This window comes from Ixodes scapularis, unplaced genomic scaffold (assembly GCF_016920785.2).
Source record: "Ixodes scapularis isolate PalLabHiFi unplaced genomic scaffold, ASM1692078v2 ptg000105l_1___fragment_6___debris__unscaffolded, whole genome shotgun sequence".
In the NCBI taxonomy this organism is placed as follows: domain Eukaryota; kingdom Metazoa; phylum Arthropoda; class Arachnida; order Ixodida; family Ixodidae; genus Ixodes; species Ixodes scapularis.
This window is the reverse complement of record NW_024609916.1, coordinates 10,206-32,601: the sequence shown is the minus strand read 5'-3', so window position 1 is coordinate 32,601 and position 22,396 is coordinate 10,206. Positions and strand designations below refer to the sequence as shown.

The 22,396-nt window shown below is 48.6% G+C and overlaps 1 protein-coding gene across 1 annotated transcript; it reads right to left on the bottom strand.

Annotated features, from left to right (window-relative positions):
• Positions 1-355: 355 nt before the first annotated feature.
• On the bottom strand, positions 356-22,321 carry LOC120836101 (G2/mitotic-specific cyclin-A-like). Its single transcript, XM_042287671.1, has 8 exons — positions 21,778-22,321; positions 17,977-18,223; positions 16,284-16,429; positions 13,787-14,010; positions 11,115-11,319; positions 8,791-8,904; positions 4,461-4,594; positions 356-1,066 (listed from the first exon to the last, which is right to left on the bottom strand). Exons 1-8 carry the CDS (start codon positions 21,994-21,996, stop codon positions 1,018-1,020), a joined length of 1,338 nt encoding a protein of 445 aa, XP_042143605.1. The 5' UTR covers positions 21,997-22,321; the 3' UTR covers positions 356-1,017.
• Between the last annotated feature and the right edge of the window lie 75 nt (positions 22,322-22,396).

Sequence of the window (22,396 nt, the reverse complement as noted above, 5' to 3'; positions counted from 1 at the left end):
ACTACCCCTCCCCAACATAAACATCTTAACCTGAAACACGCCAGATTCAAAGATTACATTTTCACTCTGGTTGAAGCATTCGGGCTGATCACAAAACCGAGTCACCGGTTCGTTTAGTTCGGGTCACCGGAGTATACGTTACCTTGAGGCATTTTGCATTTGCCGTAGATGCGTTTACGGCACAATGGTAGTTTAGCCGCATGCCAGGGTACATAAATCGCCGCACGAATTGCGAGCTAAAAACATGCCTTTTTTGTAAGCCTCGTGAGAGGCCGGCAGGGGAGTAACTAAAGCACAGACATGCACTTTTCTGAACCAATCGCATTCATTCAAAACACACCAATGCAGACCAACGAAATCTGGTTCAGAACATTTATTGAACAGGACAGATACTGGCTTAAAAATAATACTTTGTTCGACGCTTATGTACAGGGCTTAAAATGGAGTCAGTTTGTTAAAAAAAGGATGTGACAATTAGATAAATATACCTCCCTTTCATACACCTTAAAAATGTCTCTTTGGATGATGCATGCGAATCATATCTGCACTGTACATGAATATGTCAGAGACCGACCATGGGAATTAAAAACTGAATGGGAGGGGCAAGTAAAGGCTGCGAGATGCGAACTGCAGACAAGGCCACCAGGATCAATCTCAAGCGAGCCAAAGAACATGCGCCATGCTGCCCTAAGATGTTGCAGGTCTCCGGTTAGAAAAACGGCAACGCGTTGCACAATTCTTAACTCTCTCGTTACTGGGACTGGCAGCCAAGTCAACAGTTTCGCCAATAGTGCGTCAAAGGAAGAGACAAAACACAGAAATATTGGCCCCCCCTTGCCCCACATAAAAAAATGGGTTTCATTAAAATGCTTGCAACAGCAGTGGCAACATTCATTTTTTTTCACAATGGCACAAGACATGAAATTGCAAAGTTCGACCATCGGTGTACGTTATTGTCCCACATGCAATTAAAAAACTTCAGGTTGAGTGGCAGTGGCGGTGACACGGAGCCGTCCGCTAGAAAGGCAGCGTGCAGGCAGGCTTCAGATTTGTGACGCAGTGAAACCTGGTGTGGAGGAAAAACAAAAGGCGGTTTGTGAGCGACTAGAGCCCTAGCAGCACACTTTTTTCTGCAATTCCTTAGGACATAGAAGGGACGTTCACTGAACTAGGCGCCGAAGTCACAAACCTCGCCCCAATTGAGGTGCACCTCCACTTCCTCGAGGAAGGCGCGAGGGCCGGCGCCGGCCAATCGGGAGGACGAATAGGCGACCTAGGCTGCTTATTCGCCCTCGCGATTGGCCAGCGCCGGCCCTCTCGCTTTCCTCGAGCAAGTGAAGGGGCACCTAGATTGGAGCAAGGTTTGTGCATTCAACGGTAAGCATGCTAGTACTCAGGAAGGCAGGCAGCACCAAAACGTTGTAGGCCTAAGTAGGGCTCCACATTTTTAAGGCAGAATCTGTTTATACTTCGTTTTAGAACTGCTCCAACTCTCGACTGTTCCACATAGGTTGAAGTTATATAAAGCATATAGACCCATTATCAAACTACAAATGAAAGATTACTCTCGGATGGGGATGGAACAAGGAACAAACCATTCCCAGCCAGATACCACACCGACCGACTTACACAGAGCGGGTGAACAGGCCGGCTAAATTCACTGGCACGCACATGGGCCTATAATCATAAGCAGGTATGCCATGCATAAAACATAGCTGAAACATACAACACAAGTTATTTCACCCCTCAAAAATGTTTATCGTGGACTGTTTAGACAGCACGTGACACCTTAAAACAAAATTAAGTCTGTTCATCTAACAAAAAAGGTGTCTGTTGTGGACTGTCAGGCAGGGGACGCACGAGCGATAAAAACAGGCGCTGCACTGCAATTTACATGGCAACTTGCGTGGACGCCGCACCTACGGCATGCCGCCTGTCACAGCGTCCGTGCAAGTTGCTATTGAAACTGCTGCACTTTCATTGCTCATGTGTCCCCTGCTTTAGCCCCATTGAGCGTGCTTCTTACCGAGCACCAGAGCATTGCGGAAAAGCAACACCCGCGGATACAAGCCCCGCAGGTGTTTCTTCTCCGCATGGCACCAATGCTTGGAAAAAAGCACACTCAACGGGGGCAGCGAGACAAAACAAATACTGAACTGAACGAAAATGCCATTAGAATTAAACGGCTTATGAAATTTGATTAAAAAATTACATTAAACACAATGGGACAACCCAAATTTTTAAGTGTAGTTCAGATTAACCAGAAGTATGGCATATCCGAGGTTGAACTGTTGCGAGCGTACTGCATGTCACTGCACTCTCTCCAAGTGTCCACACTAATGGCGAATTCGGGTGGTCAATCGCCTGCAAGACCAAGCCAGTGGTACCGGCAACCACAAACGTGCCGGCGTTACATCACGTGACCCTCAGCAACCGAACATGGAACGCCAGACGGTGGCAGTTTACTTCGCCGCTGGACCGCAAGACACCGCTAGCGAGGCTGCTGCTGCCGCGTCACCCGTGTCCCAATGGCATGGACTGGCTCGAGTATTGGCTGGTCAAGTGGCTTCACATTACAGACAGGGACAAGAAGTTGACGTGAACACTGGCACAACTCGGGGCCAGTATTTACGTCAACTTTTTGTGCCCGTCTATTTTTTGGCGCTTGTCTACGATCATGAACAAACTAACTCAAATTGCCACATAGACTTCGGATCAGTATTGTTCTTTTGCTCAGTTTTTCTCGCTGACCCCTCCCATTTCGGAGGTGACGACACTGGACAGTCTGACGCCCGCTCGCCTGGCCGTTCGGAGCTCAGGCGGAAAAAGCGCCGCAAATTTTTTGGTGCTCGCCGGAGAACCACCACCCGAATGGTGCGCGCCAGCCAGAAACTGACAACGCGAGCACCATACCTGCCAACCTGTGGACTTTCAAATTCGTAAAACTCCCGCAGTCGCGGAGGGGGGGGGGGGGGGGGGGGGGGGAGTCGTAAGAGGCAGGCACTTATCGCTGGTGTTTATGCGAAGCGATGTGCAGCTTAATGTCAGCCTTGCCACCGTGCGAAACGCTTACATCACACGTGCACGTGTGACAAAATGCAAACTTCTCTCACCTCTTGGACGGCACGAAGCACGGGAATTCCAACATGTAGGATTTCAGGAACACTTGAAAGTACCTCTTTCGAGGTTTGGAGTTCGCTATTGCGCTGCAAAGCCACCGCGACTAGGGAAATGCTATGAATATACGTGCATCAATGACACCGCTCTGCTTGCCACGAAACTGGCCAAAACAGCGAGGCACAACACGTCAAACCAACGTGCGCCGCCAAACATATGAACAAAGGCTTTCGGCTTTGGATTGGTTTTGGATCCGTGGCCACTGGATAGACAAATAGTAAAAACCACGACGCTGCGTGGATGGTACCTATCGCCCTCTTGTGGCGGTGCAATATACCACCAGCAGCAATTTTACAAAAAAAAAATTAAAAAAAAATATTATTAAATTTTTTTTAAAATTTGAAGCAAGATTTGTAAAATTGTAAAATTAGTCTCAATTCATACATTTCTCGAAAAATCGGAAGAATTGGCAGGTAGGGAACACTATTGCCAGTTTTCTGGCAAAATAAATTGCCGACGATTGACCACCCGAATTTGACATAAATAAAAGTATGGCAATGCCTGGCACTATCACCATACAGCTGCTGCGAAAAGCCAAAGGAACGATAGAGTTATTGAAGAATGTGGCATTTGGTTATCTCGCATCAGGGGGGCTAGCAGAGTGCAGCGGTTTTAATTTTGCTTGAACACCGAGTAATATGCCTCTTCACTGCCACAAATACCATAAAAGGGCTCCCCTAAATAAACTTTAAAAAACTTTCAGCCTTTCCACTCTGGTGAAGAAGGAAGACCAGCAAAGCTGTACTATGGTGGGACGACCTCGAGACCTCTTGGACGTCCTCAAGGACAACTTCTCAGACGACCTCATGGGCGACCTCAAGGATGACACCTAGAGAAATTTAGCCTTTCCACTCTGGCGAAAACCAGAGTAGAAAGGCAGGAAAGGTTGCCGCCATTGCTCATAGATGACGGTAGCTGGGGAAGCTAGTCCTTAACAGCAACCTGTAAAATTACAAGGGACTTCGAAGTTCCCAAACGAAGTAGAACCGCATCGTTTTGAACGCAATGATACTGCCAGTGATTATACTGCATGACAGCAACAATGCAATCTCCGATGATCTCACCAATGTCTTCCCATTTTCGCAAAGGATGTTTGACACCATGCCTGAAGTACCGTCAATCATTGCTGCTTTCTCGAAACAAGCCGCCAGACAAGGCCAAGATATCAAGTTTTAAATCGATGTTCCCCAAATGGTCATTTTCGTCACAGGAGTCTTGACAATGAAATTCGAGGGCTCACAAGGGAGCACAGAACAAAAAGGCATGCAGTGCAGTCTACTCACTTGGAGGACTTGAACTTCTCCTGGATGGCCTGCTGTGCTTTTGTGCCAGCATTGCAGAAGCTGCTGTACAGGCTGTGGACGCACTCCTTGAAGTCCTCCAGGTTGTAGCCAGAGTAAAGGACCAGGTCCGAGGACTGCACGGAATGAGAAGGAAAGGCATACGGATTGCGGAAGTTAAAGGGGCACTCCAGTGTTTTCTTCATAGTCCCCGATTTGCCTCAAATTGACTCAACTGTGAGCATGTGTTAACCGTAGCCATCTGTTATTCTTCCATCCCCTCTGCCGCCCCCGCTCAGTTCTTTCCTTCCGAATTGCTCCCCGCAACCCGAGTTCTCTAGAGCCAACGAGCCCTCGCTGTTCAAACCCACCGTCCATTCTTCTCGCCCTCGGTTCTACCCATCGCCCAAATGTAAACACCAGCCAAGTCGACTCTGCTCGCAAGCCCCGGCAGCCGACTTCTTCGCCGCAGCTGTAACCTTACCCCTCACTTTATAAACTAGCCTCGCCTTCGCCCGCTGCCATCGCCTCAAAGTACTCCAAGCCCACGTTCTTCTCTTTCCAGTTGCTTCTGACCGTCCCATTGACTCAGACAAACCTTTCTTTTCCGTAATAAACAGTTATCTTATTCTTTAAACTTGTTCTTTCTTCCTGGGGACTACCACCGCCCCCACACGACACACACTGCCGAATTAACCGAATTGTTTGGCCAAAACATTTCCGCCAATTTATTAAATTTAAAATGTTGGTCCTCGGTTTTCTTTTTGAGACTGAAAGTTTCAACTGGCAACAATGAAAAAGTGACGCCAGCGGTAGGTAGGGGTTCATTTTTGGAATGTAGAATAGGTTCCCACTGATTACAAGCAGTTTCATGGCATCAAATAAATGTTTTGGAAACTCGATCAACCACCCATGCTGCAGGATGAAACAAATGCTTGGCATACTGTACTGCATTTACACGATTGTAGGTCGAGTCGTAGAAACAAAGCATTCCACAGCCGACAAAAATGAATCAACTCCGACATCAAGAACACTTTTGCTCGAGTTCAGTCGGTTGAACGAGTAGCATTGCGCCATTTCGTACGCTTATTTTACAACTTTTCCTCTTGATTTTAATTGCGCGGAAAAGTATTAATCATTTCCATTCGCAAACCAGCCTGAATGTTTCGCAGTGAACGGACACGCCTGAATCACAAGGGTGACGGCACTTAAAGCAAGAGCCCCTTTGGAACGACCCTGGAACAGCCTCACTCCCCTGCTCTTCGCAAAATGCACGGTCGCACATCGTTTGATCTAAAGTCGAGGTCATGCAAGCTTGCTGGGGTGCCAAATAGGTTTTTTGCTATCGACACTTGTGATCTAGGCAGCTTCGGTTTTCGATGTTCCTTTACGGCCAATACTTCATCAGAAAGGGACCGAAAACAGCGCTGCTGGACGCAAGTTCGACCCGTCAAAGCGGGCGGTGCTCCAGCAGCGTCTGCATCGGCAAAGGGGTTTAATCGGGGCGACAAACAGAAGCTTCCGAGGGCCAAAGTCAGGACAGGTCCGGATGCTTTCCGGAATTAGAGGTCAAGCTTGCAACGTACGTCGCAGAAGTGCGCGATCGTCTGTTGCCCGTGACGGGCGACGCGATCACAGAGGAAGCGCGGAAGATGCGGTCATTTGCTAAGAGCGAGAATTTGTAGGACGACATCGACGAATCATAGTGTCTAGTAGCGGAAAAAGAGCGAGAAGTACAGGGAGCAGCTTCAGTTGTTCCGCCTCCAGCTTTGATAACTCTCCGGCATCTCGTGCGCCTCGCATGTGTTTGAGCGGCAAAAGCACGGCAGAAGGCATCGAATGCATGCTGGAGGCAGCGGTTTGCCATAGAATGTGCCTCTAAAGTATCATCTTTCTTTTTTGCTGCTGTGGTATTTTTTCAGGGGGGGGGGGGGGGGGGTTACATACAATTGTGTAAATACGGTATTTAGACTACCTGCTCGTCTGTAATGTGACACTGAAAAGTCCAGGTATACTTGAATGTTAGGTTGGACATCACATTCATTTGCCCATTTCACAATAACTATTTTGACTTTTGCGATACGAAAAAGTACACCAGAGATGGTAAAGGCCGGCGATTAAAAAAACCCGGTTAGTTGGGGTGGCTGAAAAAAATGTGGTGGGAGTACCCCTTTAAGCACAACAGACTTCAATGGCTTTTTGGCCGAAACTCCTTGACGTTCGCCCCACAACGATGGCTCATGAAGGCTTGCATAAAAAGTAGCAGATGCGCCGCTTGCCCGCTGCACAATTGGTCAAGGGGCAAGGAACTGCCCACCTGAACTAGAGTGTCAGTAAAGCAACATGCAAAACAAACACTCGAGTCAAATCTTATAACTAGAACATTAAAAAAAGAAATCTTGCCGTCAATACGATGAAGATCTCTAACCACTGTGCGAGGCCGACAGGGTATCTATGCTCACTGATGTTCTCATTTTAACACGACCTCCAAGAGCCCAACCACCCATAGCACAATTTTAATGCGAAAGCATTAACTGGTCCCATGGAGCGAATCGCAGTCATCAGCATTGAAGCCACGCCAAACGGCACCTTCCCCCGTCCAAATGTTGTCTGCAGCAGAAATCTGACGGCCCATTGGCTGGCGCATGTCATAGTTTTTAAGGAACGGGGCTCCCATTGGCTCTCGTGCGGCGTAGTTCCAAGGGACGCCACCAGAGAAGCCCTCTCCGTGGTGGCGCAGTGTACGCAGCGGCCCGGCGAGGTGCAGACCTGGCCGCAGAGCCCGCTCGGGCAAACTCAAGAAAGGGTGCACGGCCGAGCTGAGCGCGGCCACTTCACGAGAGCGCATGCTCGGCCGTCGGCGAGCAAAACCTGGCCGTCCACGCGATGACGCCGCAGACGAACTGAGGGAACGGAAGGTCGACATTCATGCTTTGCCATTTACAGCTCATAAGTGCGTAGGTGTCCTCGAAATATATTGGCTGGAAATTTGTTTTCTCTCCGTTCACATGGTGTTCAAACTGCAGTAATCCTTAGCTATAGTGAAGTCAAGGGGACAGCAAAAAGAATTTCATATTAAAAAAATAGTGCGAACACCTTGAAGGCGGATGGTAAGAATACGGTACACTCTCACCGTACATTTAATCAAACCAACCTTGGTTATGAACATCTTGTGGCCGATTTATAGAGTAAAAGTATAACTAAATGGAGTTTGCAGATGATTTCATCCTGGCACGAGTTCTCCTCGAATTGCTCCAGGCATTGCAAGAACACTGTCACCGTCACCGCACTCCGCTTTGTTTTGAAGTAGCCCTAAGATGTTTCGCATCTCCGCAGTCGTCGGCGTTTCCTGAGTGCCTCTCCAACGTCACTTCTTGTTTGCCCCGGCCGCACGCAAAGTCTACGATCGCAGCATCTGTTGCAGGACCTACAACGGGAACGTTCGAATCGACAAGCACGAACCAATTAAAGTTACCCTCAAGAGCTTTGCAAACGTTTTTTAGGGATGCCGCGAACCCCCCAAAGTTCCAGTTCTAAAGGTTTCGAAATGTTCAAACCTCTCTTAGATCCGAATTTGAAAAGTTTTCAACATTATAACTCTGCTAAGGTTCAATGGTTCGAATAATTCGAAAATGTTAAGCTTTCTGAAACTTAACAGTCCTAAGACATCAAAATATTTTTATATATAGTTGGAAAAATTTGAATGTTGAACATTGAATTGAACACCGAAAGGTTCAAAAGTTGAATTTTAAATTCCAAGCCTGAATTTCATGGAAATTCAGGCTTCGAAACTGCGGAAATCAAACCCCACAGTTTCAAACAAAGTTTAAGGAGTCATAAAACAAAACGCGAAATGTGCTACAAGTTTTACTGAAAACGTTGCCCATTTTTCTTACGCCGTGAACATACGCCTCTCTTCTTCGCGCTGTGCTACTGACGGTACTATCTCTATTACTCGTTATTTGTCGTAACTTACGAGACACGCGTTGAACTGGTTGGTAGTCTCCCGACACCATATTAAACCGCCTGTCAAAAAAATAAAACTAATTTTGCGGAGATGCCATTGTCTCTTGAAAGGCCGACGTACAACCTCGGTTTACTGCCGGGAAGACAATCCTCTTAGCTTTCCCCTCTCCTAAGCTGCGAGAAGAGCCAAGTTGGGGCGAGGTAAAAACTGGAGAGCATATAGGAAAGGAGGACAGCAAAAGTGGAAAGCGTGAAGTCTGCCTTTAAGAGGTGGGGGAGTGTTAGCACCGCTACTTCTGTAGCTACATCCTCATTGCTGTTCACCACGGGGAATAAGAACGCTAAGCGATTGATAAATCAGATTTACCCATGGGTATCGTTTGAGTGTGTGGTTTGCCAGGCACAAGGAGGCACCGGCAACGATGCTGGGCAGGTACTGAAGGTACGGGTCGTCCTCCAGCAACGTCAGCTCGCACAGATACTGAAAGAAATGCCACGCTATATTCGAGCGGCCACTGGTTTAAAAGCACAGAGAAGACACTTCCAAACTTCTCATAATTAACACGCTCGATGGAAAGGGTAGATGTCCCTTTAGGCCAGTGTTCTGGAACAAGCACTCTCTTCCCCGCCCAAATTCCAGGGAATTAGTTTATCCTTTTCAACTCCTAGAAGTGAAGACAGAGCCCATTCCCACTCCTAAAATGGCTGAACTGCTACACTCCTATTCCTCAATCTGTAAAATGGCTTTTCGCAGCTCCATTGCATTGCAGGCAAAATCGGCATAAAGTCGACGTCATAAAATGAGTAGCAGACAACTGCATAAACCGGCAAAATGCGTCCACAAAGCACTGATGTAAAGAGCACGCTATGCAAAGCACAACCTCTTGCGGTCCCTTAGCATCTGTCGGGCAGCTGTGGAACTCTTGCGATTTCCGGACATTTCCCGTTTTTTATTCGCGTCATTCTTTTGCTATGCAGAGCGCAAGTTTGTCTATTTCTTTGCAAGGGTTTCAATAATGTCAGAACGACAATCTCTTATTGGCTAATGGAGAAAAAATAGTGAGTAGACCTCAAGGCATTCAGCATTGAAGTTTACCCACTATTTTTTCAATCCAAGCCAATCAGAGCCCAGCGTCGTTCGGATGTCACCGCAAATCCTGTGCAAAAAACAGACTTTCTCTCCGCACTGGCTTGAAAACCTTACCGTAAAGTTCCGAGAGATCGCCCATCCCGTTTTTCTGGCTAAATATCTGCAACAAAATTTCGAAACATCGCCCACCCGCCGAGTCCCGTCGGACGTCACGCAATGTCCGACGGGAATCGCGTCGATTGTGCCATTTGCTGTACCGGCACGTGTCACAAGCGAGTTTACAGCGGGTACCAGCGTTTTTGTCCGTGATCCGCGCATGCGATATTGGCTCCTGTAACACGCGAGTTGTTCCCACATGTATGTTGCACTCTGAAATGCGAACCTCTGCGTCCGCAATCTGTGGTATCCAATCCCGTGACAAAGATTTTAGCGGATTCCTGTCTCTTTGTCCTTGATCTGCATGCGCGATATAGGTTCCCGTGACAGACAGGCTTGTAGCGAATTCCCGCGCGTATCGCATTGCGACACTCGAATGTTTGGTGTTCGCGATCTGCCTTATCAGTTCCCGCATCACGTGGTTTGTAGCCGATTTTTGATAAAGTTTTGCTGTGGCGTCCCCAAAGATAGCCCACCCCTATTTTTCACCATTTATCTCTTCATTTTGGGTGGGCGCTCTTTGGGAACTTTACGGTAATGTCATAAACGAGCACAAATACTGCAAAACCTTCACTGTAGTGAAATGCAGTTCCAAAGTTGTCTCATACATGGTGCCAGTATTTTCTCTTGTCTTAAAGGGGAACTCAAGTGCTTTTCGTAGACGCTTGTTTTTAATGACCTATTATTCATTGGGCCTTGGTCAATACAAATGACCAGTTCTAGATGGCAAGATGTCACCGTAAACTGCCAGCAAAAAATACCCTACGACTACTTCCTCTTCAGGGAGTGGGGAGGGAGGGGTATCCTCCGGTCTCCACTCTCTCCATAAATTGGACCAATGAAAAGAGGTAGTTGCGTCGAGATCACAAATATCTGTAATATTGCTTTTTAGGAGCATCGAGCATTACATTTCGACAAGAATTAAATCTTTGGGTGCCCGATCGGGGTGACGTGGTTTATGGGCCACACTGGCAAAACGAGCTGCGAGGAGGTGGCATAAGCGTCGATCGTCTGCAAACGTCTCCGCCTTTCCTCCTCGCCACCTGCAAACACAGCGTGCCTGCGACTCATGATCGCACGAGGTGTCCACCATTAAATGTAAACGCTCGCCGTGGTTTAAGACGGATCATCTCTTCAATCTAGGCTGTAGTGAAAATGCCGTCCGACGGCGCCCTCTGCTTTAAGGCGCAGAGAGGTATGTGTCACAATCTTCGGTTAGATTTTTAATACAGAAATCGGCCACCTACGAGCGTGATTTCGGGACTTTTTAGGATGACTTGAGCCTGCAGATTGAGTCGTCGTCATAAACAGACAATCTTAGAACCCATTCAGTTCCCCTTTAGGATATCGCGCGAGGTCGTAATGCATCAAGTCGCAAGCCGTCGCAAAAGTGCGCACCGGCCTTTGAGGGCAAAGGTGGCACCTAATCGAAGAAAGCCTCTCACATGAGCCAGGTGCTTGACGGTGTCCGGGGCCTTTCCGACTTCCGCGAAGCGGAGCAGGAAGTAGTAGATGGTGGGGGCCGCCATGTCAAACGAGAGCACCTTGAGCACCAGCTGTTCCATCCGGAGCACCTGCTGCTTCGTGTACGTGTCGTCCGTGATGAAGACAAACTCCGACACCTCCGGCGCGTAGATCTCCTCGAACTTCCTGCAGCGCCCGCGTCAGATGCACCAATTGGTCTACAGACAACTGGCACATTTACCAAGGGTAAGAGAGAAACGAGAGCGGTCTTCTGGCCGTACGAGCTAGTCTTGCCAAAACTGCTCTTTAAGAAGAGCTTTCGTACGCCACTGGTTGGCGACACCAAAACACAACAAAAGGTGTCAAATCTGCAACGGGTTTGTCGAATGCAGCTAATCTAGGAGAAGGCACCGAATAAGTCACGAATGGCTTAAAGGCTCCTCCACATGACTGACGCCACTTGCGTCTCGTTAAGACTGCTCGCGTCGAGCTGTTGCTATGGTGACCCCTACGACGAGCCAATGGGGAGCACCTGTGCTGCTCAACGCAGCGCAGTCGATGCAACTGCGTGGATGAGTGTTAACGCTTCGAGTGCCACGCCCGAATAAAGCAGGGGGCGCTTCCATATGGTGTCTGTGTTTGTTGCCTGCCCCACCCAACCGGGCAGTCTTTTTGGTTTTTTTAAACGTGTAGCAGCATGCAAGGGGCAAGCAATGAAAACAATGTTTGATTGTGTAGTGTCACTTTTTGTGGGCACATAATTTCTTTTCTTTAGGCAACTTCCTCGTGCTCTTCCATTGTTACAGAAAGGTGGATCTTTACGTCAACCTCGCCCTTCAAGGAGGACGCCGAGATCTAGAAATTGCCGACAACCTATATCCGACGACTGCGAGATTGCATCTTAATGAGTTCACTTATGATAGCGATAGAGGGTTCCTCTGACACGCGAGCATATTACTTATTGCCATTTCTGATAAGAACAGATATGGAGTAAAAGGAATAGTATTAAATAAGGCTCTAGTCAGAGTAGGTTTCATGCATAATGGGTACCAAATATGATTGAAACGTGAATCGTAGTGCCACACTCCACTGAAATAAATCCTCTCTCCCTTTTACACTTGGTAGTTTGTTTAGCCTGTAAATATAATTTATTTAAAATACAAGCAAGAAACAACATATCCACTAACACGTCTACCAAGAGCAATCTGACCCGTAAGTTTAATGAACCTACCAAACTCGAGACATATCCTAAAGTGCAAAGACAACCACCCAAAAAGATTATAAAAGCCTACACTTGAGCTTTAAAGGTGACACTTCCCTTAGTGGCATAGGAATCGGAGTTGATCAGTTTGCTGCTCTTTCGATCTACAGCTGCACGGGGACTACCGTGCCTACTGTATGTATTCGAATGTTTATACTGTAAACGAATAATTTTATCGCGGGCTCAATATTTCGCCATTTATTTCAAAGCTGAAGTTTTGGAATATTTCGCAGGTTTCGATTTTCGCGATGTGGTGGGATGATCTCAATATATATAGATTCGAATGCGTTTACATTTTACCGGAATTGTTCGCGGGACCCGTTTTTCGCGAATTGTAAGCGATTCGCAAAAACGAGGTCCTCGCAAAAATTAAGTTGTTTATAGACCCTTGTTTTTTTTTCTCCCTTTTTCTCTGTTTTTATGTTTTTGAAGAGATTAATTTGCAATTAGGACAAACCTCGACCTGTAACAATTCGGAGCATAATTTCCATGCCTATCGCGTTAGGCCCGGCGCTGCCCCAGGTCACCCGCTGCTCGTAGCACTCTGGTGCAAAGCGGTGAAGCTCGACGTGCGCACACTGATGACAGGCAGTGAAGGCTGACGCAGGTGGTGCAAGTGCCACGGCACGGAGGCATGTGGCACACACGATAACCGAGCGCTCTTATCAGGAGTACGAGTAGCTGCAATCAACGATCTTAGTATTTTGCAACAGGCTTCTCAAGACTGTCTCCGAAATAGACTGGAAATTTAGACGTCGGCGATTAACCAGCCAGTGCATCAAGCGGCCAGAGCGGTCGATGCCCAGCATCAACGACTCTGCCCAGTTGAATTGCCGCTTCCAAGCGAGACATCGTTGCGTTGATCATCTCCTTGTACCTGTGCTTTCATCGGCTAAACCAGCCAAGCGCAATCCATAGCCCCGTGATTTGTACTTGTAATACGAGTGTTTTTGGTTGCGGGTGTTCGAGCCTTCGCCAGTGGTCTGACATAAGACGAGGCAAACTATATATATACGGTGTGTAGAGACGCCGTGAAAGTCATATTTGTCAAATTTTTCTTTCCCTCTACTTCCCCAAATATTAAAGTGGACCAATAATAAAATATCAATATTTTTCTGATTTAGGCCCATCTAGGCACATGTGAGGCACAATTCTTAGCAAAAATGGCATTCTGGCGCAAAAAGTACCAGGATTCATAATGTAATTTGCCGCAAATGGCGCAGCACTTCCATCACCGATGCCTGGGGCACATAAATTGGGCTTGTGCCATAAAAGCTGCCCTAACCATAAAAAAAAAAAAGAAAGAACATGCATCAGTGTTGGGTGCAATCAAGATCGGAGCACGAGCGTGACGTCACCACCTTCGCTCTCACGCACGAAGAGTCCACTCACGCGGCGATGTAGAGGGCGGCTGTGCCGACGAGCTGCAGCTTGTTGCGGATCACCGACATGGCGGAGAGGAAGCGGTCCACGTAGGAGACGCCGAGGAAGAGAGTCTCCGGGTGCAGGCGATACTCCTCGGCCACCTCCACCAGCCAGTCGACGAGGATAGCGCGCATCGAGGACGTGATGTCCGGCTGCTTGCTCATGTACGTTGGCTTCGGGGTCAGCTTCTCCTTCGCACACCCGAGGAGAGAAGAGGAAAGCCTTGAGAGACTCGCGTGAGAAGGCGTGCTTGAGGTCCTGCACCCTTTGCCGTTCTCGTACAGTGCCGCAACTTTTTTTATATTTTTTCAACAACTTATGAGGCATTGAAAATGACGGCTCAGAGTTCCGACACTTTCAAGGACTTGTGGGAAGCCTGCACGATGGACAGTTTCATTGAAGTGCTCGAACTCGTCGTTGACAGTTAAGCAAGGTTTCGTCTGAAGTTGCGGAGCAGCTTAAGCGGTTCCGCGACTGAGCGAGACGAATTTGCCCGAGCCTCTCGACGCCGTATCCAAGGTTCGCGAAGTCCCAATTCGAGTGGTAGCTATAGTCAACTGCTCTTATGCTTTGTGAAACAATCGGGGAATGCGGTGTCACTACTCTGGGTTCAAAAACTGCCTTTCTGGGGGATGTAGGGGTTCCTCCAAGACTCTCCAAACTCCCAAATTTCCTCGAACGTCCCCACCCCCGAGTGAAGAGTTTCCTCGGTTTAAGTGCGATTTTAGCAGATCTAAGCCTTCTGTCAATGCTTAACTACAAGCCATACACTTCCTGCACATCTTGTGAGCAACGGGGGCTCCTTAACCTCCTCACTGGGGCATCTAAAAAAAAACCTGTTACCTTATCAGTCTGACGTTTTTTGTAGAATAAATGTCCAGTTTTAAATAAACCTCTGGGCAAGCCCACTGGTGCAAGTGCAAGAAGACAAGTTGGTCTTGGTGGCAGAGTTCTGAGAGGCAAGAATTCGGGTTCCACCAAGACTAGTTTTCAACCGGAGTCGTGAGCAATGTGTGCTGCACCAGACGCTCATTGTTTGCAGTCACTCGGAGAAAGGAAAGCATAATTTCCCCGACCGATGCCGATCGAGGTGGAGAATCCCCGGCCTTTACGGAATCGCTGAATTCCCCCGACAACTCACGGCTTCCACTGTTCCCAGGATGGTAGATGACCAGTTTACTGCATCAATCTCCAGATTGGGGTTTCCTCGAGTGTGGAATCTTCCCCGGGGCGGTTCGCTGCTGAACGCAGGTATTTCTGCCAGCGAGATTTTCTGGCGACGTCATTGGCTCAGAACGGAAAGTACCTGTACTCCATGTCACTAGTTGTGTGCAGTGCAGACGAAGGCAACGCCAGGCAAAGAGAGAAAGGGCGAGGACTAGGAAGGTGAGGGGAAAAGGCAGAGCGCTACGAACTTTGGAAAGGAAAGGAGCTTTCTCTCCGCGTCCCCAGCCTTCCTAGTGCTTGCCCCTTCTCACCTGGCGCTGCCTTTGCCTGGACCGCATGCAACTAGTAACACAGGCAATAGCATTCCAGCTGATATCGCTCGTCAGACCCTTGCCCATTTTTTTTACTCTCACTCCAAGACTACCTTTCCCAGAGATAACTTCACATGCCACTCCTAAAGCAGACAAATGCTATTAGTCTTGCATTTTAAGCCTCTTCATCTTCTCGCCTGTGCAAAAGCATACTTGAATAATCTAAGTGAGGACAGAATTGTGCTACGTCTTACTTTCTGTCCATGTCTCATGGCACTGCTGTCAAAAGGAATGATATACCAACTAGCCCATCTCTCCTATGCTGCCCTGCAGAGTCGAGGCTGGCACATCTTCCACAGTGCTCGCACACCGTAAAAGCCATTCGCTCGAGCGCTATATCGTCTAAAGAAAAAAAAAAGAAAAAACAGAAATGAGATAATAAATGAAGAAGATGATGAAAGTCGTACAACTGAATCGGCGTTCCTCCATCTTACATTACATTACACCTCATTTACGTTTAAAACGCGTTTAGACGGTCTTCTTTGCACGAGGGCGCGTGAAAACGAGATGCAAGACAAAGCCGTGCACTCTCGCAGCAGTGCCGAGCTGCAGCACAACACAAGAGACGCTTGCCTCGAAAACATAGCAGAAAACAGTAGACGTCGAGTTTTTTTTGTAGGTACCTTGTCCCCACGAAGCCAGTCAAGCGACAGTAAAACCTCCGGCAGAGATACCCACACTCACTAGCAAACCGACCCCGGTGGAGAAAGCGGCCCATTTGGCGGCTCTACCACGCCAGCTGCGACGAAGCCTTTCCAAAACGAAGCAGCGGCACCGTCCCGCAAGGCCGCAGTCACACTGCCCGTACAACGTACAAGAGGTATGGTGCGTACATGGAGCACGTCTACTTCATACATCTGTATGCTTCCAACACGTCCTTTTGCAAGACGTATCAGCAGCGGCGTGAACAAGAGAAGCCCACCCACCTCCTGCTGCCTGAGGTGGGTGTAGATGTCCTGGGCGTACTCCGAGCTGGCCTCCAGGTCCCGGATCTCCATGTAGGACATGGGCTCCAGGGTGTGCAGGGACGCGTCCAGGACCATGGGGGAGTCTTGGCCCCAGGGTCCACGGTCTGCAGGGTTCCCCGGTTGGGGAGGGGGGAAGACGGCGGGGGGTCCGCTCGTCGGTGCAACCAAAGTGCCGCCCTTAAAGGGATACTGAACCAAGGAATTTAGTGTCCATAATAAGTGGCGCACGCTCTTTCCACGAGCCAGGAGCCGCCTGTGTGCGCGAGCACACGCAACAAAAATGACGTCACAGACCTACAGTCCCGGTTAAGATGACAGTGAAATCTGTGGGCTTTGGGCCGAAGGAGAATAAAGGCAAGTTTTTCATCTACACAGTGGTGTCTAGTGTAAAAGGTAAGCGATCAATTGATCTAACAAGCACGTAGCTTTCACTTGTAGAGATGAAAAGCCTGTCTTTATTCTCCTTTGGCCCGAAGCCCACACATTTCACTGTCATCTTAACCGCGAATGGAGGTCTTTGACGTCATTTTCGTTGCGTGTGCTCGCGCACACCGGCGGCTGCTGGCTCGTGGAAAGAACGTGCGCCACTTATTATGGACACCAAATTCTTTGGTTCAGTATCCCTTTAACACGTTTTGACAGGAGCGCCCGGCCTCCTGTTCCGCCCACGCATTACACCATTTTCAGAGCGGCGACGACGCGAGTCGCAGGAGCCGTCGAGTAAAGGTCGATACGGGCATTTGAATTTCAGTGTGACCAACTACGCCGCGACTCCTCGAGTAAGCCTCGCCTTCCCTAGTCTGTCGCGTTCTATGCAAATGTCCGAACAGGTGTGCATCAGGTAGGAGGCTCTCTGGCACTTGTCCATGCGTAAAAACTGCACACGTGAGCTAACAAGGCTGTTTTTACTTTAAAGGTGCACTAAAGACGTTTCTGAGATCGTCTGTTTTCAGGGGCGGATTTAGAGGGGGGGGGGGGGGGGGGTCCGGATGCCCTGACCCCCCCCCCCCCCCCCCTTGATTTCTGAATATGTAAAATTTATGGCGTGAACCAAGGAAAAAGGGGTTCCGAAACATATGGTACGCTGACCAACACCTGACCCCCCCTCAGGAAATTCCTGCATCCGCCCGCCTGTTCTTGTTGGTAACTCATTGTACAGGATCTTAGCACCACAGAAATTAAAAAGTAGGCTCGTGCGACGTCCATTTTCCTACTAAAAATGTGATTGAAGTTAGTGACATGCCCCTTTCTGAGCGGAAAACTCTGGAGCACAGAATCCAGCGGAGCCGTGACAACGCGCACACGGCCTGGCTGACACTCGCTCATCGTCACGCGGCTGCCTCCGCTGGATTCCGTGTTCCAGAGTTTTCCACTCAGAAAGGGGCATGTCACTAACTTCAATCACATTTTTAGTAAAAAAATGTGACGTCGCACGAGCATACTTTTTAATTTCTCTGGTGCTACGATCCCGTAGTATGAGTTGTCACCAAGAACAGACGATCTCAGGAACGTCTTTAGGGCAGCTTTAATACGGAAGCTACCTATGACATGAGCCAATGGGGCTAACCACAGCGCAATAAGTGAAACGATGTGTAGGAGTTGTGAAAAAAAGCCGCAACGCCGACAGTATGCGACGCGAAGGCAGACTCACCCGCGGCCTCGCACTCCATTCCACAGTCTGGAGAGTCTGAGCAGACATCGCCGGACGCCCCCCGATCATCGGAATGCGGAGCCTTCTCGTCGTCCTCGTCGGAAGCAACGGCGGGGACAGCCGCTTTGACGTCGACTTGCGACTCCCGTGCGCCAGACGACTCTGCGTAGATCTCGAAGCTCGGTGGAGCACGGCACAAACTGGATCCTCTGCAGCTCAGTCTGGCCGACCGCCGGGCGTTGAATTGCTGCGTTCGAACGTTGTTGCCACCGTCGATTCAATCGATCGACAAAGCGACCGAAGAAGGGCACGGGTCGCTTTAGAGCCACGCGGAGAGTCGGGCGTCCTTCATTAATCCGGAACGCATTTTAAAAGAGGCAGAGAAGAGATTGGTGCAGCCGTTCTGGAACGGTGGCTAACTTTCCTCGGCTACCGTTTCGCCACGTTTGGTGGGAACGCCGCAAGGGATCACCTGGGCATGCGACTTCTCGGTGTCTCGCAACACGGAATGAGTGTAGTCGTGTCGTAAACAATCAAAAGCTCCAGTTGTCCCGACTCCAGCGCGACTGCCTTACCTTCGACAACTCGTACACCTGCATCACGCGTGCACAGCCACGCAGAAGGCATGAAGCACGTGTTCGAAGACTGGCAATTCAAAGACACGCCGTTTTTTATCTGCCAGCGCCTGCAGCGACGTTGGGGATTGAGTCGCGGTGCAATGTGGCACCACGACTCGACTTCTCGACGTGGTGCTGCCCATATTCGCATATGTATTACTGAGACATTTTGTGTACGGGATGTCTGGGCGGCAGATCAGAGAAGCTCCTTAATTATTGCAAGGAGCATAGACCAGAGCCAAGCAGGTTGGCTGCCAAGGAGGTTATAAGTACTAGGAGGGGGCACGTTGCAATATTGGTGAAGCCTAGTCATAACATGTTCAAACGATGTCGCCAATTTGATCGTAGATCCCTCTGGAAATTGGTACGAGTGGCATATCACGTGTGAGATCGTTGATTGTAGAAGGATTCCTTGCAGGCTTGTGCACGCTCCGTCCAGTAAGTTTTATGAAATCGAAGGCTAGACGAAGGCTAGTTATGGTCACGTGGTCATATTGGGCTTAAGTGAGGAGAGTAAGGAGGAAAGTGAGAAAGAGGCATCAAGGGAGCATGGCTTGTGGAGGCTACGCGGTCATGCCCTCTCTTACCCTTCTATCCTCCTTGTTGGCTGCTCTTAGGGAGCAGCCATCGGGTTTAGACACTCAGCATGGGCATCGCGAGAGCGACCATGTTTCAAGAGCAGCGAAACACGTGCATCTCAACACCATCGGTGGTTTCAAAATGCCCGCATTGCGCATTGGAGTAGGCAAGCTTTGTCAGAGAACAAAGACCCAACCTCCCACGGACTGTGGACCACTCAACAGTAGCCCTAGCGAACCTTTTCGTTCATTAACCACTCAAATGCCCACATTACGTTATGAACAGTCAGAAATCGCAGGTTGTTTAGAGTGTGTAAACAATTTTGCATAACCCCCCTTTCCCCACCGGATTTAGAGGTGCACTAGAGACGTTTCTGAGATTGTCTGTTCTTGGTGATAACTCCTTCTACGATAACTTAGCATCCCAGAAATCGAAAAATTATGCTCCTGCAAAGTCCGTTTCCCTACTAAAAATGCTATCGAAATTCGTGCCACTCGTCTTTCTGAGCAGAACAATCTGGAGCACATAATTCAGCAGAGGCGCCAGCCAATCGCAAGCAAAGGCGCCACCAGCACCTCCGCTGAATTCTGTGCTCCAGATTTTGCCGCTCAAAAAGGGGGGTGGCACAAACTTCGATCACATTTTTAGCAGGGAAATAGACATCGCACAAGCACAATTTCCCAATTTCTGGGATGCTAAGTTCTCGTAGAAGGAGTAATCACCTAGAACAGACAATCTCAGAAACGCCATTTAGTGCTTCTTGAGGATGGTGGCCAATGACAGCCTATAAGATTTCTTACCTAAAGAAATCTAAAGCCAAATTTCTCCAGCTGAATTCGACGCCATGGTATACAGTACTTTTGCAAAATGCAGTGGCTCTAAACTGCACCATCTACATTTGCCAACTATAGTCTTTTTACTGTTTGCGTTTGGCACATGAGAACTCTGACCAAGCCAGAAATGTCATCATTTTGACATTGAGGAAACTACTCTATTTCTAGTTGATGTAAACATACTACTCACATGCAGTCTTCTGTAGCATTAGGTTAACAAGGTCACATAGCATTATAAAGAAAGGGGGGGAGGGGTTACTAGGAACACGAAACTAAGTCTTCAGGCTCTCAGTTTCTTGCCAAGGGAGAAAGTCAGTTTCTCCCTATAAGTGAGAGCACAACGTCGCATATGTACCAGAATTCAAAAAGAGGCCAGGTGAACTGCAAAGGTCTTTACCTCACAAACTGGGCAATTTCGATAGATAAACAAACTGCTTGAGAAGCTGCATGAGTGGTTGTATGTATGGCTTAAATCAGAAAAAAAAGACAAAAAAAGTTTAAGAAATGGTGGACATAGAAAACCACCCATTCCAAAGTTCCTGTCACAGATATCGGCGAAAAGCACTATGACCGGAAAGCTGACGATTGTTCAAATTTTGCATTGCCAAAAAATATCTAAAAAAAAAGGAACAGGTATGATTTTACGCAAACGTGCATGGAAGTGTTAGCACAATGGAAAGGCAGTTCGCACCAAACACTACCGGCTTGTAAATGATGCATGCACAGTGCTAATCACACTTGTCTATAACGCGCGAGCGTGCGGATTCTCCGGGGAGCGCTAGACTTGTGGCATTCGCGGAAACTAACCTAGTCACGTGGCGCAACATGAAATGGCCCGCTCGAGGGGTGTCCTGCCCACTCTATCAGCTGGCGGCGAACGCGGAAGGATGCTCGCACGCTTTTTGCAAGTACCATTGCTCGAACAATAAACAAACTGAAGCATGAAGGCATATCAACAATGTCGTCATAAAAAAAAAGCAGATTATAAAGCACTTTACTTTTATCGCTTATCAAGCGATAGAGTGGGCAGGAAACCTCTCGGGCGGGCCGTTCCACGTTGCGCAACGTGACTAGCTTAGCTTCCGCGAATGCCAGCAGTCTAGCGCTCCCCGGAGAAATCTGCACGCTCGCGCGTTATACACAAGTCTGATTAGCACTGTACTTGCCAATCCCCATAGCTTTTAAAATATATATTCTCACAATAAAATACTGAGATTCTGGCGTTGAGCACTAACGTTCGGAAAAGCCGATCCAGGCTGGATATGTAAGCACGCTTGCTGCGTCGACCTAGCATGTTCACCCCTGCAGCAATCAGGAGTACCCGAGATATTTTTATCCAGTACACAGAGTATCATGATTGTTAACAAATTTACTCGGTAAGAAAAACAAAAATCTACGAAATCTTTTTGAAAACGCACGTAAGACACACAACCAAACTAGCGAAACGAGGACGCTTAATAAATGTTGCGAAGATAATCCGGAGTTACCACGAAAAACTCTAGCAGAATTACAGCAAACCGAAGCTTTCACGACAAAGATCCCAGGTCCAAGGCGCCCCCAAAATCTCGCGAACAACAGAGAAGCGACGAACAACACGTTAGGTTTACAAATGGTTCAAGATAACGTAATGAACAGGCATATTCATGCACGGGAAGATCTATGAACAAGGACAACATAAAACATAAAAGAAATGAGGAAGGTTCTCCGGAAACCAATAAAAAAAAGGGGGAGTCAACGACTGGAACAAAGCGACAAGGCATGAAAAGACTCACCTGTCGAACCAAATCCCGCTTCGTGGGCCCGGCCTGCTTGCCACCGCCCACCACCAAATCGGGCTGCAAATTGGTCAGCGCCGGCCTCTTGGTCAAAGCCTGGGTCTGCATCTTGCTGTCGGGGTTCTCGGACCTCTTGGAAGGGGCAGCCCCGAAGGCTCTGGAGTTTTCGTCGCCGGCGTCGACAACTGACGCAACGTGAGCTTGACGCCTCGCCATGTTTAAAAAAAAACGGTCGGCTCGCTTCTTGCGCTCACGGGCAGAAAGAAAGACGGGTCAGTTTGAAAATCTCGCGTCTCTCGGTGTGGGTCCGACTCACGGCTGCATGGGGGCTTCTTTCGGTGACATTCGTGGCTGACCAGAGCCGGTGTGCGGTCTTCGTATTGATGTCCGAATGTGGATTTGTTTCCCACGCCCGAGCCAACCGCGCTGTCAGAACCCAACTGACAGAAATGCAGCGATGCAGCTGAGTCAAAAAGCGCTAAATTCACCGCAACGGGTTGGTTCCGCACAAACGGACCAATGAAATGTGCCGGTTCGGGTCACGTGAGGCCACGTGTCAAGCCCATACGTCGCTTATTTTTATGTTTTTTGATCGCGCAAGTTCGCGCGACCGCGC

What these genes read in the sequence shown, in the direction of transcription:
- LOC120836101 (XM_042287671.1), bottom strand. Translation starts at nt 21,996, where the DNA reads ATGGCGAGGCGTCAAGCTCACGTTGCGTCAGTTGTCGACGCCGGCGAC. An exon ending in CCGTCAAGCACCTGGCTCAT is followed by an intron (nt 8,905 to 11,114) that starts GTGAGAGGCTTT and finishes CATTTCTTTCAG; the next exon opens with TATCTGTGCGAGCTGACGTT. An exon ending in CACTCAAACGATACCCATGG is followed by an intron (nt 4,595 to 8,790) that starts GTAAATCTGATT and finishes CATTCCGTGCAG; the next exon opens with TCCTCGGACCTGGTCCTTTA.